At 39.5% G+C, this 17,432-nt stretch overlaps 1 protein-coding gene and 1 pseudogene across 2 annotated transcripts in view; both read left to right on the top strand.

The window, feature by feature from the left end:
- TRIP4 (thyroid hormone receptor interactor 4) overlaps positions 1–17,432 on the top strand; it is a 68,833-nt gene that overhangs the window by 15,861 nt on the left and 35,540 nt on the right. For both annotated transcript variants that reach the window (XM_057543710.1, XM_057543711.1), the window contains exons 6-9: positions 2,583–2,712; positions 4,612–4,827; positions 8,604–8,730; positions 16,960–17,147. In XM_057543710.1, the coding sequence (XP_057399693.1) occupies positions 2,583–2,712; positions 4,612–4,827; positions 8,604–8,730; positions 16,960–17,147 (661 nt within the window). The remainder of the gene's footprint in view (positions 1–2,582; positions 2,713–4,611; positions 4,828–8,603; positions 8,731–16,959; positions 17,148–17,432) is intronic.
- On the top strand, positions 9,971–12,023 carry LOC103000677 (eukaryotic translation initiation factor 4B-like; annotated as a pseudogene).

The raw sequence follows: 17,432 nt of genomic DNA, 5'->3' as shown, positions 1-17,432 counted from the left end.
CTTGTATCCTGTTATGTAAGATGCAGTTTATTTACTCGTTTATTTTTTTTTTAAGTTCTTATTAAAACCATCTAACATTGAGCAAAAAAACTAATAATAATACTATTGGATTATAACCCAAAGAATAAAATTAATGTCATGAAGTAACTGAATAAATTAATAAATGGGAGAGAAGGGGCTGCTCTTATAGAATTCCAATTAATAAAGTGAAGGAATTATGGTAACAGAAAATCACCATGTCAACACCACAGTAGTATTGATAGTAATTGCTACAGGCAAGATCCACCAATAGATGCTAAAATTACTGGATGAAAGTTTAAGAATTGGAGATGTGCTAGATCGTAAAAGACAAGGAAAGACTGAAGAATCGTCACGGTTTGGAGGAGACTGAGGAGACACTACAACTAATTGCCTTGTAGGATCTTGAATCGGATCCCTAAACAGAAAAACAGTATTAGTGGAAAAAAAGTTGAAATCCAAATAAAGTCTGTAATTTAGTTAATGGTATTGTACTAATGTTAATTTCTTACTTTTGATAATTGTACTATGGTTATGTGAGATAAGATACTAACATTAAGGGAAGATGAATGAAAGGTATACAGGAACTCTACTTTTTTTGCAACTCTTCAAAGTTTTTTATAGTTGAAAAAGGCATGACAAAAATAGTTAAGGACATTTTTAAAGGGAAAACAATATACTCATTACTTTCCATTTGTGCAAATATTTTGTTCCTGCTTTAATTCATAGTTGTTTTTTAAATATAGATAGATTGGTTGGTATTATGAAGTAGTAATCATAGTGTATATAGAATTTTATGTTTTTCCTTTTTTAACTAAGGTTTTAAAATTATTGTTTATGTTGCCATATATTCTTCATATTTGTAATTTTTAGTGCTTAAAAATAGTCATTAAATTTATTTATTATAATTGATTATCTATTTCCTCATTACTGGATATTTTGACTCTTTCCGAATTATAAATAATACCACAAGTGGTCAACTTTGTTAATATTATATCTTTGATTTGTTTCCTTGGGATAAATTCCTAGGAATGGGATTACTGAGTCAAAGAATATTATCATTTTTGACACTTAACATGTATTTGCCATATTACTTTACCAAAATATTGTACTAGTCTACAACAATATTAGTATTTTACCCCAAAACCTGTCACTATTGGGTTTTGACATTTCGTGTTATTTTATTTTTATAGTCGTAATTTTTTATTATTATTATTAATGAGGTAGAACATGTCTCCATATTTTTTTCCATTTGGATTTTTCTAGGGTCGTTGTTATGAGAAAAGGTAGTTCTCAGTGTTTTTCTTATATTCAGAACACAAGAATCAATCTCTCTTTTTTTTTAAGTTTGAAAGAAAGATTTGACAGGACTTTTTTTTTTTTTTAGGACTTTAAATAGGCCTAGAGTTTTAGGTAAAGAGAAAGGTTAGACTTCATTACAGCTTAGTTGTTTTCCTAACACATTTTATATCTTGGTTCTATCATAATTTATGACTATTTTTTCTGGGATATATAGATTTATGGTATGTTGTCACAAAGGAAGATAACACATGGGCCGAGGAATAAATGTGGGCTTTAGAGTTAGACAGACCTAACTTTATTTTATTTTATTTTAAATTTATTTATTTATTTTCGGCTGCATTGGGTCTTTGTTGCTGCACACGGGCTTTCTCTAGTTGCGACGAGTGGGGGCTACTCTTCGTTGCAGTGCGCGGGCTTCTCATTGCGGTGGCTTCTCTTATTGTGGAGCATGGGCTCCAGGTGTGCGGGCTTCAGTAGTTGTGGCACGTGGGCTCAGTAGTTGTGGCTCGCGGGCTCTAGAGCGCAGGCTCAGTAGTTGTGGCGCACGGACTTAGTTGCTCCGCAGCATGTGGGATCTTCCCGGACCAGGGCTCGAACCTGTGTCCCTTGCATTGGCAGGCGGATTCTTAACCACTGCACCACCAGGGAAGTCCAGACAGACCTAACTTTAAATTTTGTTTCTACCTTTTAATTTCTGACTTAATGAACTCAGTAAATTTACTAATGTCTCTGAATTTCAGTTTCTTTATCTGTAAAACAAAGATAATATAAGCTGTCTTACAGGGTTATTGTGAGAATTAAGTAATATAGTACGTATGAAGTGCCTTAGCATCTGATAAGTTCTCATTATTCATTTCTGTCCCTCTCTGCAATTTCGTCTTTTTTCCTTTTATTATTTAGTTTTTAGCTTTGATATATAAAAGTATGTTTAAAGGTGATATTTAGCCCTACTCAATAAAGTTTTTCTTATAAGGCATTTTTATATTGTGTTGTTAAACAGTTTGTTACCGTTAGTGATCCACATTTCCATAAGGGAAGAAGTGGATCCTTAACATTTATTGAGAATGTATTATGTGTCAAGTGCTGCTTGATGCCTGACAAGTAAAGCCTGGCCTGTGTACCTGTTTGTTTTCCATTGAAATGAATGCTGTCAGTCATTAGGGGCACAGCCAGATCTACTGATATTTTGTTCTTTGCTGCACAGCGATACAACTAACTGGTATGATTCACTGACACAATTTGATTTCCTTATTGAATTTCAGGGACAGAGAATTCTGGAAAAGTGGACATCTCTACCAAGGACCTTCTTCCTCATCAAGAATTGCGATTTAAATCTGGTCTGGAGAAGGCTATCAAGCATAAAGACAAACTGTTAGAGTTTGACAGAACTAGGTATGATGTGGTTAGAATAAAAAATGCTAAGAAATAGAGTAGTCCATTATTTTGGCACTTGATACCTTCTTAGGGTGGACTATGAAAGTGTTTACAACAAAAGAAGAGCCAGATGCTCTGTGGAGGAGGTCTACAGCTTGTTTTTGAATCATGTCTTAATAAGATAGGCTCCCACTGAGAGGATCCTACCCTGCAATATTTTTTGATTCTTGGCAAATGCTGGTGTACCCCATGGAAAGTTGATTTGGGTTGACACAGTTCTCCACTTGTTTCACTTGAAACCATCCGTTTATTCAGTCAGCATATGTTAGAGTGCCTACCATGTGCCAACTGTTGGGGGGCCTCTGGATACTCCATAAGAAACTGTCTCTGGGAGAGTGTTAACACCACCTCATGGGAAGACATGATTTACCCTCCCTTTTTCCTTTGACACTAAATTTGTTTTCTGATTCAATAATGTCCCTAAATTGAGTTTTACACTCCTACACTTTTGTCATTGAGCCCACTCACCTCTCTTTAGGAAACAGATTTATGGATTTGTTAGTTCTATTTTTTATTTTTTTCTCTTTCATTTTTTTCTTCTTTTGGACAAAATATATATTGAAGACCAATTAGTGGTAAAGAATGTTTAAATAGGACTTAATATGCTCACTTCTCAAGTGGCCATGTGAGAATCCTTAGAAAGACCCTGAATCTCTTACTGTGGTAACTGAATATGTCTATTCCTAGCATTATAATCCTTCGGTTATACACACCTACTACTTTCAAATCATTTGCTGTGAATACATGAGTTATACTTTGAAAGCTCTTCGTTAAGTAAGCCCATCACAAGGTTTGTAACTAATATTTGCTCTTCATCCTTAAATATCACTTTTATCCTTACTCAGTGAAACTTATCATTAGAAATAGAGTACGTTTTTTGATAAACAGAAACTGGAAAAGGGTCTCTCCCTGTTGGTGTTGTTGCCCTTATGCTGGTGAGTTTCTAAGGGCGCCAATTTCATTATGTAGGTTTGTGTATAGGACCACTCTCAGTCTACTTTAAAACTTTTATAATTCCAGCTGAGTCCTGAAAAAATGAAATCTGAATCTGATTTCAGTATTTCCCTATGCCTGAATATATCATTACTGATTATTAATTATGCAGTTGAGACTGATTTATGATTTTGGAGTAGTCATTTAACTTCTTTGAGGCCCAGGTTTATTATCTGTAGAAGGAGAGAGTTGGATCATCAAGATTCCTTCTAGTTCTTAATTTCTTTGTTGGTATGATCTTAGAAATAGGCCTGATTGTCATATCTTGGAACTTGGCCCTTGTAAATATGTTAAATGAGGGACTGGGGATAGGGTTGGGGTGGGGATGGGGGAGGTGGTGAAAACTGACATATAGTAGTAGTAGAGTAATAAAGATATCCTAAGAATAAGCTTATAGGACTGAGAGTCCAGGATGGAACTCCAGTTTCTAAGGGAAATAGCAGCAATTGGGCCTAGCAGGAATAGTCTAGGTCCCAATTGTAGAAGGACTAGGATATTGAGTAAGCTGCCAAGACATGAACTCAGATGCGGCAAAATCAGACATAAGCCCAGTTATAAGAAGGTGAGGGCTGGACTAGTAAGAAAATAGGAGGACAATAGATTATGGTGCTGTGTCTTTTCCTCCCCGAGGGTGAGATTCGTTCTAAGAGCTGAGCTGAGCCTGCAGTGGGAATAAGGTATGTGCAGAAGCTGGAAATCAGGCAGAGTTTGACCTAGTTTTGGAACGTTCTTGAGCATCTATATTTGAGATAATAACCTTCAGGACAGCAGAAGAGTGAGCTACTTGAAACAGCTTCCTAGTAATCAAGTCCCTGTTTGTCAACAGGTGACCTAATTGCCATGTGTTCTTTTTTTTTTCCTTAGCATTCGAAGGACCCAAGTCATTGATGATGAGTCAGATTACTTTGCCAGTGATTCTAACCAGTGGTTGTCCAGAATTGAACGGGAAGCCCTACAGAAACGAGAGGAGGAGCTGAGAGAATTTCGACATGCCTCTCGGCTCTCGAAGAAGATCACCATTGACTTTGCAGGCAGGAAGATCATGGAAGATGAAAATCCTCTAGCTGAGTATCACAGCAAGTAAGTGGGCAACACCAGAAAGGGTCTGAAAGAAGGAGGCAGTTTAACTGTAAAGGATTTGCCCCCCCCCTTTAATGAGTCTGTTATTTTTGTTAATTTTTAGAGCAACATATTCATTTGGAGTAGAAACATGGAACAGTAGCTAAGAAAATTTTGGAATTGAACAGTGAGGGCCACTTGTCCTACTAGATAACTGCTGTAGTTTTATAAAAAAATGTTTTTAAAACAGTGAGGTACAGTTTGGGCACAGGAATAGATGAATGAAACGTAATAGAATCCAGAAAGAGACCTGTGCGTCTGCATTGTGTGTGTACGGGTGTGTGTCTATAGTTGTGTAAAACTTTTCTAAACAGTAAGGGAAGGATTAAATAAATGATGGGCCATCAGCTTTGAAAAAAATCTACATTAGATCTCTACCTCAAAGCATACTTTGAGGATAAGTTTGACTAAAGAGTTAAATGCAGGGACTTCCCTGGTGGTGCAATGGTTAAGAATCCACCTGCCAATGCAGGGGACATGGGTTCGATCTCTGGTTCTGGAAGATCCCACATGCTGCGGAGCAACGAAACCCGTGCACCACAACTACTGAACCTGCACTCTAGAGCCTGCGAGCCACAACTACTGAGCCAGCATGCCACAACTATTGAAGCCCATGTGCCTAGAGCCCGTGCTCCACAACAGGAGAAGCCACCACAATGAGAAACCCGCACACCACAACGAGGAGTAGCCCCTGCTCGCCGCAACTAGAGAAAGCCCGCACACAGCAACGAAGACGCAACACAGCCATAAATAAATAAATAAATAAATTAGTTAATTAATTAAACAAAAATGTTAAATGCAAGGGAATTTCCTGGCAGTCTAGTGGTTAGGACTCCAAGCTTCCACTGCTGGGGGCCTGGGTTCGATCCTTGGTTGGGGAAGTAAGATCCTGCAAGCCAAGTGGTGCGGCCAAAAAAAAAAAAAAAAAGAGAAGAAAAGTAAGAGTTAAATGCAAAAGAAATAAAAGGATCAGAAAGAAATAGAATAGTAGAAATTTAGGAGAATATAGTTAATGTCTTGGTATGATAAAGCTCCTTCTAAGCAAGATACAAAACCCAGAAGTCAAAAAGACAAAGATATTTTAAATAACATAAAGAAGTACAGGACTGCGAGAAAACATTTTAAATGGTTTTAACAGTTCAAAAGAGCAATATCCGTAGTATATAAAGAGCTGCAAGTTAAAAAGACACATCCAGTAGAAAAATGGGCAAAGGCTAAGAACAGACAATTTACAGGTGAGGAAATACAAATAGCCAATAAACATTTGAAAAGATGCTCAACTATTTACCAGGGAAATGCACATTTTGAAACATAATGTATCATTAAATTGTCTGAAATTTATAATTTATAATATTGCATAATCTGTGAGTGTAGGAAAATGGATATGCCCTCTTATTAAGGAAGGCAATATTAAAATGTTAAGTCTCAACACCAAGAGTGAACCCAAATGGAAACTATGGATTTTGGTGATAATGATGTGTCAATGTAGATTGATTAATTATAGCAAATGTACCTCTCTAGTGAGGGATAGCTGATGATGGGGGAGGCTATGCATATGTGAGGGCAGGAGGTAAATGGGAAGTCTCTGAACCTTCCATTCAGATTTGCTGTAACCTAAAGCTGCTCTAAAAAATAAAGTTTATTGAAAAAATTTACATCATGGCCAATTTCAAGTTACCAACATGAAGTCACTGAACAGAGTTGAGAAAAGATACACATATTGGCTCTAGCACAGTACTGAAAAGAAAGTATGTGGAGATCTCACTCCACGTTTTGGAAATGGCATACATATCTCTCTGTCTCTCTGTCTCTGTCTCTCTCTCTCTTACACACTCACACACACACACACACACACAAAACTGGATATTGGTGAACACAGTAATGCTTTCTACACGGCCCAGTCCTCGGTCTTTCTCTTTCATTTGTGGCAAATCCATCACAGAATTTTCCTAATCAGAGGTTATTCTATCCCTAAAACAAATTCTACCACTAGCTTCAAAATAATTAAATTGTTCTCAACTATTACATATATGCTACACAGATATAAAGAAAAAATAAAATTATTTCTGGGTGATGGGTTTAGGAATTTTTCATTTTCTTTCTATTAATTTGCATTTTCTAGTTTTTCTGTAATAAACATGGATTGCTTTTATAGTAAGAAAAATCATTTTTATGTGTAAGAAAAATCATTTTTATGTGTAAGAAAAATCATTTTTATGTTCAATAAAAACTGGTACAGCCTTTTAGAGGTGAAATTGGACAGTATCTCAGAATTTAAATTGTGCATATTTTTTGACTTTTTGACACCAGGTACCAAGATGCTAGTTTCTTCATCTCTTTCTCAACAATTAAAAAAATACATTTGCCATTCTGATACATGAAAAATGGTATTTCATCATAATTTTTATTCACTTTTTTTTGCTTTGCTTGTGTGCCAGTAAGTCTGAGCATTCTAAAAATGTATTGATTCGCTATTTATATTATTTCTTTCTTAGATTGTAGAGTTCTAGATATACTTAACCAGTGTACTATGTCTCAAATCTATTTCCTTCCTTTAGATTCCATTATCCCCATCCTATTTTAGACTTGCCTCTTACCTCCAGTTCTTGTACTTTTTTTTTTTTTTTTTTTTGGTTCATGCCTTTGTTTCTGCTTTTTCCTTGCTTTGGATATCCGTCCTCCCATCTTTGCCTTTCAAATATCTACCTCCCCTTTGAACGTACTTGGTACAACACATGGGATGATGGGATAATAACCACCAAATGGATTGTATCTATCTTACAGTAATAATTACATCCTTCCTTGTTTTGTTTATCATCTTTAAAGGTGTCTTAAACCTGCCACTTAGATTTAAAGCTTCCTGAAGGCAGGAGCCCTGTCCTCCTCCCCTTTTAAGTTGCCTTGTGTATAAGAGGTTCCTAACAAATATCTCTTTAGTTGTATTCAAGGTCAGGTTCAGCCTTTCCTACTAGTAGAAGTTTTTCATTATATCGTGCTTTAGAATCATCATCCACAAACATTTGTCAAGCATCTGTCAGGGACATGGAGTACAGCAGCAAGTAATGAAGAGCTGTAGAGCAGAATAAGATATGGTTCCTGCAAGACCTATGCTCTCTTACTAACCAGTAGGGTTAGTTCCATAATCTTTAAATGAAATCATCACATTCTTTTATAGGTTGAGAGCCAAATATCCATAGCAAACACCATAGACACTGGATAACATTGGGTATATTTGATGACTGTTTAAATAGTAAGTGCTACAGGACTTCAGAGAAAGGAATAAGTACTTTTGTACTGGGGCTGGTAGAGGGCCTCCTTAGAAGTTTTGGGCCATGAAGCAAGGATAGACTTCAGATCAGCATGGAAGAATGGAGAGGGACTGCTGAGTGGGCAGAAGAATAATTGAAGGTGTTGAGAAATAGGCTGCCATAGAATACTCTTCTGTGGGTCAGACTGTTTCTAGGCACCTTTTCTAATCTTGGCATTTCTAATAATATTGTTAAAGAGATGAATGAGTGTCTTGTGCCATACCTATTTTCTTAGTGTTCTGGAACTCCTTAGGGTTCTTGGAGTGAAGAGAAGGGGAAGTTGGTAGAGGGAGCAGGGAAGGTCATCCATGGACCCCTCTTTGAGTGTCAAGTTTTATTACTGTTGAAGAGTTTTATGTGTGTGCTAAGTAAAGATATTCTGAGCATAGGACATTACCAATTATTGCATCCTTTTGTTTGTTATCACAGACTAGATGAGGCAGTACATGCCATTGCCAATGGAACCTTGAACCAACCACCGACAAAATTGGATAGATCTTCTGAAGAGCCTTTAGGACTTCTGGTGAATCCCAACCTGTACCAGTCCCCTCCCCAGGTTAGTGGACCTTTGCTCTAACTGATGATGAGAAAAGTTTGGGCCCAGATATTTCTCATTTCAAATGTGCCTGTTTCATAGGCTGTAGATACCAGTCTGCTCTCTCAGTACTCCTACCCAGCTTATACTCTGACCCAATTTTTCCAGTTTTTTTGCAGCACTTGTGACAAGTTATCATTTGAGTATTTCCCAAGAGAAGGTTTTGTTAAGTACTATAGAGATTTTAAACAATAATCCCGTGGTCCTCTTGTTAATGTTCTTTCTCTGTCTTTTATAGAGTGTGGGTAGTCCCATAGTGTGGTGTTTTAAATTAATACATTAATTCACTTACTCATTGTTGTCATTCATTTTTCCATCAAGTACATTGAGCATCTAATATGTATAATCACAGAAGTAAGTGATCAACCAGACACTGCTTCTATCCTCAAAGAACACATAGACTAGTAGAGGAAAAGATTACATAGGCAGCTCTAATATTAATAGAAATATAAATAAAGTACAGTGGAAACCCAAAGGAGGGAAAGACAGTTGAGAGGAATAAAAGAGGCTTTTTATAGGGAAGCTGGCATTCCTTAAAAGTAGATATCCAAGAAAATGGTGTTTGGGGATGGTGGGGAAAAAAATTCCAATCAGAATTAGCTATAGGAATAAGGCATGGGATACACACACACACAAACACGTATATACATATATGCAGTTAAACAGTGCAAGGGAGGGTTGGGAGCACTGGCCCTCTGCATAGTCGAAAATCTGTGTATTAATTATAGCTGGCCCTCTGTAAAGCAGTTCCACATCCACAGTAGGTTCCACATCTACAGATTCAACCAACTGCAGATCATGTAGTTCTGTAGTATTTACTATTGAAAAAAATCCACCTATAAGTGGACCCACACTGTTCAAACCCGTGTTGTTCAAGGATCAACTACACAGGGAATAGTGAATTTAGACTACCAAGATAGTACTCATAAAAAGGATTATCGCGATTTCCCTGATGGCGCAGTGGTTAAGACTCCACGCTCCCAATGCAGGGGGCCCAGGTTCGATCCCTACTCAGGGAACTAGATCCCACATGGATGCTGCAACTAAGATGTGCATGCCACAACTAAGGAGACAACGTGATGCAACTAAGGAGCCAGCGAGCCGCAACTAAGGAGCCCTCGAGCTACAACGAAAGAGCCCGCCTGCTGCAACTGAGTCCCGGAGCAACCAAATAAATAAATAACCTTTGCATTCTCTCTCCCTCTCCAAACATGGCGGCCTCAGCAAAAAGAAGAATAAGAAGGGGAAGACTGTCTCTGTAACAGACTTCCTAGCTGAGGATAGAGGGACTGGTGGAGGAAGCACCTATGTCCCCAAACCAGTCAGCTGGGCTTATGAAACAGATGACCTAGAAGGAGATGTTTCAACCACTTGGCATAGTAATGATGATGACGTGTATAGGGCACGTCCAATTGACCGTTCCATTCTGCCCACTGCTCCACGGGCTGCTTGGGAACCCAATATCGACCAGAGCCGTCTTCCCAAATCACCACCCTACACTGCTTTTCTAGGGAACCTGCCCTATGATGTGACAGAAGACTCCATTAAGAAATTCTTTAGAGGATTAAATATCAGTGCAGTGCGTTTACCACGTGAACCCAGCAATCCTGAGAGGTTGAAAGGTTTTGGTTATGCTGAGTTTGAGGACCTGGATTCCTTGCTCAGTGCCCTGAGCCTCAATGAAGAGTTTCTAGGTAACAGGAGAATTCGAGTGGACGTTGCTGATCAAACACAGGATAAAGACAGGGATGATCGTTCTTTTGGCTGAGATAGAAATCCGGATTCTGACAGAACAGATACAGACTGGAGGGCCCGTCCTGCTACAGCTTTGATGACTACCCACCTAGAAGAGGTGATGATAGCTTTGGAGACAAGTATCGAGATCGTTATGATTCAGACCGATATCGTGATGGGTATCGGGACAGTTATCATGATGGCCCACGCCGGGACATGGATCGATACGGGGGCCGAGATCGCTGTGATGACCAAGGCAGCAGAGACTATGATAGAGGCTATGATTCCAGGATAGGCAGTGGCAGAAGAGCATTTGGTAGTGGGTACCTTAGGGATGACAACTACAGAGGAGGCGGGGACTGCTGTGAAGACAGATATGACAGATGAAATGACTGGTCATGGAGCTCCAGAGATGATTACTCTCGGGATGATTATAGGCGTGATTATAGAGCTCCCCCCCCAAAGACCCAAACTGAACCTAAAGCCTCGGAGTACTCCTAAGGAAAATGATTCCGCTGCTAGCACGTCCCAGTCCAGTCGAGCAGCCTCTATCTTTGGAGGTGCAAAGCCTGTTGACACAGCTGCTAGAAAACGAGAAGTAGAAGAGCGGCTACAGAAGGAACAGGAGAAACCGCAGCATCAGCTGGATGAGCCAAAACTAGAACGACAGCCTCGGGAGAGACACCCAAGCTGGCGAAGTGAAGAAACTCAGGAACGGGAACGGTCGAGGACAGGAAGTGAGTCATCACAGACGGGGACCTCAGCCACATCTGGCAGAAATGCATGAAGGAGACTGAGAAGTCTCTAGAAAATGAAACACCCAATAAAGAGGAAGACTGTCAGTCTCCAACTTCTAAGCCTCCCAAATCTGAACAGCCTCTAAAGGTAATGCCAGCCCCTCCACCAAAGGAGAATGCTTGGGTGAAGCGAAGTTCTAACCCTCCTACTCGATCTCAGAGCTCAGACACAGAGCAGCAGTCCCCTACAAGTGGTGGAGGGAAAGTAGTTCCAGCTCAACCATCTGAGGAAGGACCAGTAAGGAAAGATGAAAATAAAGTAGATGGGGTGAGTGCCCCAAAAGGCCAAAGTGGAAATTCCAGCTGTGGTCCAGGAGATGGAGGGAACAAAGACCACTGGAAGGAGTCAGATAGGAAAGATGGCAAAAAGGATCAAGACTCCAGATCTGCACTTGAGCCAAAGAAAGCTGAAGAAAATCCAGCCTATAAGTTCAGTTCTGCAAGCAGGTATGCTGCTCTTGCCATTGATGGTGAAGATGAAAATGAGGGAGAAGATTACACCAAATAGACCTCTGCATTCTGTGCTTTCTCCTAGTCTCACCACCCTGGAACATTCGAGAGCAAATCAAACCTCCATCCAGACAAGACAAAATAAAACTCATCGTCTCCTGGAGACCTTTCTTAACTTTTTTTTTTTTTTAAAAAGAAACAAAATGAAATTCTTTTGCATGCTGCTGCAGCCTTTAAAGTATTGAACTAACTGGAGAATCACCAATGTAGCCAGAGAGACGTACAGCTTTTAATGCTGTGCGTTTAAAGTTGTGGTGCGTTTTTATGACACGTGCAGTTGCCTGTGTGATTAGTGGCTAGGGGCCTCCGTTTAGCAAAATGGCAGTGATGGTGATGCAGTGTCTGGAATCTGGTTGGGCAGCAGGCAGGTATAAGGAAGAGTGTGAGGTTTCTACCTTTAATTCTTATTATCCAGTGTGGCATACATGAATTCTCAAACATTATCTGAATAAATTCTCCATCCTCGGCAAGGTAGGTTTAGTCTCTGATGTTGTTTTAGTCTCCAGGAGGCTGCCAGCCCCTCCTCTCATTTAATTCTGAGTTACTGGGGCCAGCCTATGGGGGAGTTCCTTCATTTGTACCCCCCAGGGGGGTAGGTGGGAGTGAGTCTACAGACCACTGAAGAATAGGACTGTTTGGTGACCTAAATGAATGGGGAAATCGTGGTTTGAAAAGTAGCTTGGGGATTTGATGAATTATTTTGCACCAGTAATAGGGAAAATGGTATGACCTCCAGTGAACACATAATCGTTTACCTCCTGGAGCAGGAAGCACTTAGGGGTTGTGGGAATTCCCAGGTCTTTTATGTGTCCTGGTTTCACCCTTTCTTAAACACTATCCCTTCTGAAAGTTCAAATATATCCATATTCTGTTGAAATCTTGAAGCTTTAAAAATTTAGACTCTTGTCATCGTCTTATGTTCCTCATGCTACTCTTTCCTGTTACCTTCCCACAGGCAGCTTCTACTTAAGTCACATACTTGACCTCCTAAGCATTCTCTACAGCCCCTGGGAGCTGTTCAATGAGGAATCATCATTGCTTTTTCTCAAGCAAATCTTGACTCCTTCATGTTTTGGCACTCACTCCTTCCCTCCAGCCATTCATGCTCCTGCTGCTTTGACCCCTTTTACACCTCAGAAAACTTTAGTATTACCAGTCTTAGGTGTGAGCGAGATTGGTTAAATTGGGAGCCTTTCTTACAACCTTGATTGGGGTTTGGGGGGCTTTTTAAAAAACAAAAGTTTCCTTATCTCCAAGTGAAATCCCACACCAATGTTTGGATTTATAATGTGGCCTAGACCAATGTGTGGTGTTTTTGGTTCTGTTTTTTTTTAGCATCCCTTGAGAGAATAAATGATAATGGAGAAGAACAATTTCACAAGGTCCTGGCTTCTCTTGCAACACAGTATCTTTACTTGCCTGCTTTTATGTGCACCTTGGTACTGTCAGCCCAACAGATGGTGTCCTTATGGGCAATATTGGTACCTGCAGAGAAAAGATTTCTTGGTCTCTTCTAGCATCAGTCCTAGGTTAGACCCTGTCCAGCCATGCAGGGGTGTTGGTTTATGAGTGCTGCGGCAGTGAGCATAATAATCATTTACCCAGTGGACATAAAAGACATACCAAGTGAAGTAACTTTAAATAATTGGCTTGGAGTGCCTAGTAGCTAGGAAGTGGCTTTTAGAGATACCCAAGGTTGAGAGGGTATTTTTTTAAAACCATTTGCTATAGATGATGAAAAAGTAGGGTTTGCTCTCTTCATGTCTGCTCCTTCCAAATAGATGTGTCCAAAAAAGCTGTTTTTTCCCCCATTCCTCTACCCTGCCACCCTGTTAAAACAAACAGGGATTTATGACCTGCTCCTCAATACATGTAAAATTTGTACAAAAATATCTTCTACGAAAATGATTTGTAATCTATAGACTTCATACCTGGGAGAGGTCTTGAGATGTAAAATCCCATCCTTTAGGTTGTGGGTTTTTTTGTTTTCTCCAAACAAATCTGATCTTTAAAGCTCAAAATAAATTAATTAAATAAATAAATATTTTTAAAAGGAATTATCATGAGAAATGGAGTAGTTAGGTAGGTAGAGTCAGATCACTAAAGAGTTAAGTGTTTAGCTAGGAAGTTTTCACATTTTTATTTTATAAATAAATGTGAATCATAGAATGTTCTTGAGCAGAGAGATGCAATCAGAGCAGTGCTTTAAAGAGTTTAACTGGAGATACTCATTCAACACTGTATACATGCCAGGTTCTTTGCTAGGTGCTGGGAAATTAAAAGGTAAGAGCCCTTGAAGTTTTTAAGGACTTCAAATTTAGTGGGAAGATGAGTTTGAATACAAAGAATTTCAGTTCCTTAAGATAATTGCTATGATAGACACACGTCATGGATACAGCAGGAGTTTAGGAGAGAGATTATAAACTCACAGAGGAGTCACAGAAGAAATGGTTTTTGAGAGGAGACTTAAGGGATGAATAGGAATTTCCAAGCAGACAAATTTGGGGAGGGAATTCTAGGTAGGTGGTATAACATGTGGAAAGGCTCAGCAGCTTGAGAGCATTGTAGGTTGGGAGAACCACAAGTAATTAAGTACTGTTAGAAATTAAACTGCGCTAGTAAGTGTATTAGTTTCCTAGGGCAGCCATGACAAAATACCACAGCTGGTTGGCTTAAGACAACAAATTTGTTCTCTCACAGTTCTCAACACTGAAATCAAGGTGTTGGCAGGGCCATGCTCCCTCCGAATGTCTATGGGAGAACGCTTCCTTGCCTCTTTGAGGTTCTGGTGGCCCCAGGCATCCCTTGGTTTATAGCTGCGTCACTTTACTCTGCCTTTGTCTTTACATGGACTTTTTCCCTGCATGTCTTTGTCTCTGTGTGTTTTCTCCTTTTATATGGATATCAGTCACTGGATTGGGGTCCACCCTAATCCAGTATGACTTTATCTTACCTTGATTATATCTGTTTCCAAATAAGGTCAATTTCACAGGTTCTGGGAGGACAAAAATTTGGGACGGATGCTACTCAACCCAGTATAGCAGGTAACATCTTACCATGAAAGTCCTTACGTCTCATGCTAAGGAGTTTAGTTTTATTCTACAGTAGGCAAGGAAGAGTCCTTGAAGAACTTTAGCAGACAGTTGGCATGACTTCCATGCCTATGTAGAGAATGGATTAGAGGGAAGACTAAGACAGAAGCAGGGAAATTGCTAGAAAGATTATTGCAGTAGGAACTTCCCTGGTGGTCCAGTGGTTAAGAATCCACGCTTCCGGGGCTTCCCTGGTGGCGCAGTGGTTGAGAATCTGCCTGCCAATGCAGGGGACACGGGTTCGAGCCCTGGTCTGGGAGGATCCCACATGCCGCGGAGCGACTAAGCCCGTGAGCCACAATTGCTGAGCCTGCGCATCTGGAGCCTGTGCTCCGCAACGGGAGAGGCCACGATAGTGAGAGGCCTGCGCACCGCGATGAAGAGTGGCCCCCACTTGCCGCAACTAGAGAAAGCCCTCACACAGAAACGAAGACCCAACACAGCCAAAAATAAATAAATAAATAAATAAATAAATAAAATTAAAAAAAAAAAAAAAAAAAAAAAAAAGAATCCACGCTTCCAGTGCAGTGGGCGCAGGTTTGATCCCTGGTCGGGGAACTAAGATCGCACATGCCACGCTACCAAAAAACAGGTTATTGCGGTAGCACAGTGGGAAGATGATGAGGGCCCAATTTAGTGTTGCAGTTAGTAAGGCGGTAGAGAGTTACTTAGAGGCTAAAAATGGAGATGAGACTAGTTAGCAGGCTCTAAAATAGTGTTATTGAAAGACAGTAAGATTAAGTTAGGAAAGTAGCTGTGGAGTAGAAAAACAGGTAGTATAAACAAGAACTGTAATAGAGATAGAACAGACAATTTGGGCCTCGGGATTGTTCATACACCAACAGTTTTATGAAATCACCTATTTCCCCTGTAATGGATCAGTTCTGCCTCTGTGTTCCTGCTTAAGGACTTAAATCCCTGGGTAGTATTTACTCAAATCTGCTTTATGTTTTGGACAGTTATTTATGTGTCTGTCTTCTCGTAGGATTGTAAGTTCCTTGAAAGCAAGAACCATATCTTTTTTATATTTTATATGTCTCCCGACTTTATATGCTTTTCACATATACTGAGTTAAATAGTAAATGTTTGTGTGTTTTTTTTAAGCTATGACACAATGATTACAGTCATAAAATTTTATTGCAGAAAGATTCTTAGAGATTCATTTAGTCCAACTCCATCATTTTACATTTGAGAAAACTGAAACCTTTAGGGGTTAAATGATTGCTTAGAGTCTCTAGACTACCATTCTAGTATTTTTGTTTTCCCTATAAGTTATTAAATAAAACATCAAAAAGTTAACACAACTAACTCTAAACCTCATCATCCTAATAGAGCCTTTTTTTTTTTTAATAAATTTCAGAGCACTCAGTCTTCTTGCTCTGGAAGAAATGTTACCCTTTGTCATTCTCTGACTGAACTACTGCCAAGACTCTTTAGTCTCCTGTAATTATCTGTACCCTGTAATTTTGTGTTCTCTTCACATGATGGGAGCCTTGTTTCAGTAGTGCTTCATCCTGTCTTTTGGGGGACAAGTTGTTCATTTCAGGATAAGAGAATACTTCATGCATCCAATAGTCAGAACTGCTGCCCCCCGAAAGCATCTGTTTGGCTTTATCATGGTAACAGTATGTGACCCTGTCCCTTAAGCACATGAAGAATGTATGGACCAAAATGTTGAACCTTCATTTGGCTGATAGAATTATATTGGGAAATTGTCCAGTACGGATCATTAATCATTTTAAAGTGGAAATAATTACAGGCCAATTATTTGGTCTGATGGTTGTACTGTTGCTGGAATTAGGAAGCTGTGTGTGGAGAATTCAACATTATCTAACTATCCTTTAAGATGGGACCATGTTATCATACCTGGAACTCCTACTGAATTTATACCTTCTGTACCTTTTTTGACCCTGTTTCAGACAAAGATGGGATACGTTTTTCTAAGAGAATGTTTCCAGTACGATTCATTAATGTTAGAATTCATCTCATTTTGTATACCTACCCCAGATTTTTCCCTTGTCAGACAAAATTATATGTTTGGTTTCTTTCCTGTATAGTGGATAGATCAGACGGGTGCAGCCTCACAGAAGAAGGCTTTCCATTCAGCAGGATCAGGACTAGAGTTCAGCTCATGTCGGCATCAGTTTCGAATCCAGGACCAAGAATTTCAGGAAGGCTTTGATGGTGGCTGGTGCCTCTCTATGCATCAGCCTTGGGCTTCTCTGCTTGTCAGAGGGATTAAAAGGTAAGGGCAGAAATGAGGGGGACTTCCCTGGCGGTCCAGTGGTTAAGACTCCGCACTTTCGTTGCAGGGGGCGTGGGTTCGATCCCTGACCAGGGAACTAAGATCCCACATGCCATGCGGTGCAGCCAAAAAATAAAAAATTAAATTAAAAAAAAAAAAAGAGGTAAGGACAGAAATGAATCTTGGAAGATTTTATATAAACTTGATATAGAATTATGGACTGGAATTCATCTTCCCAATCTAGCGATGATTTATAATACTCTTCAGCACATAGAACTTTAAGCA

Source organism: Balaenoptera acutorostrata, chromosome 3, assembly GCF_949987535.1.
Source record: "Balaenoptera acutorostrata chromosome 3, mBalAcu1.1, whole genome shotgun sequence".
Classification (NCBI taxonomy): Eukaryota; Metazoa; Chordata; class Mammalia; order Artiodactyla; family Balaenopteridae; genus Balaenoptera; species Balaenoptera acutorostrata.
Note: the sequence above shows the minus strand (reverse complement) of the source record. Positions and strands in the feature narration are given on the sequence as shown.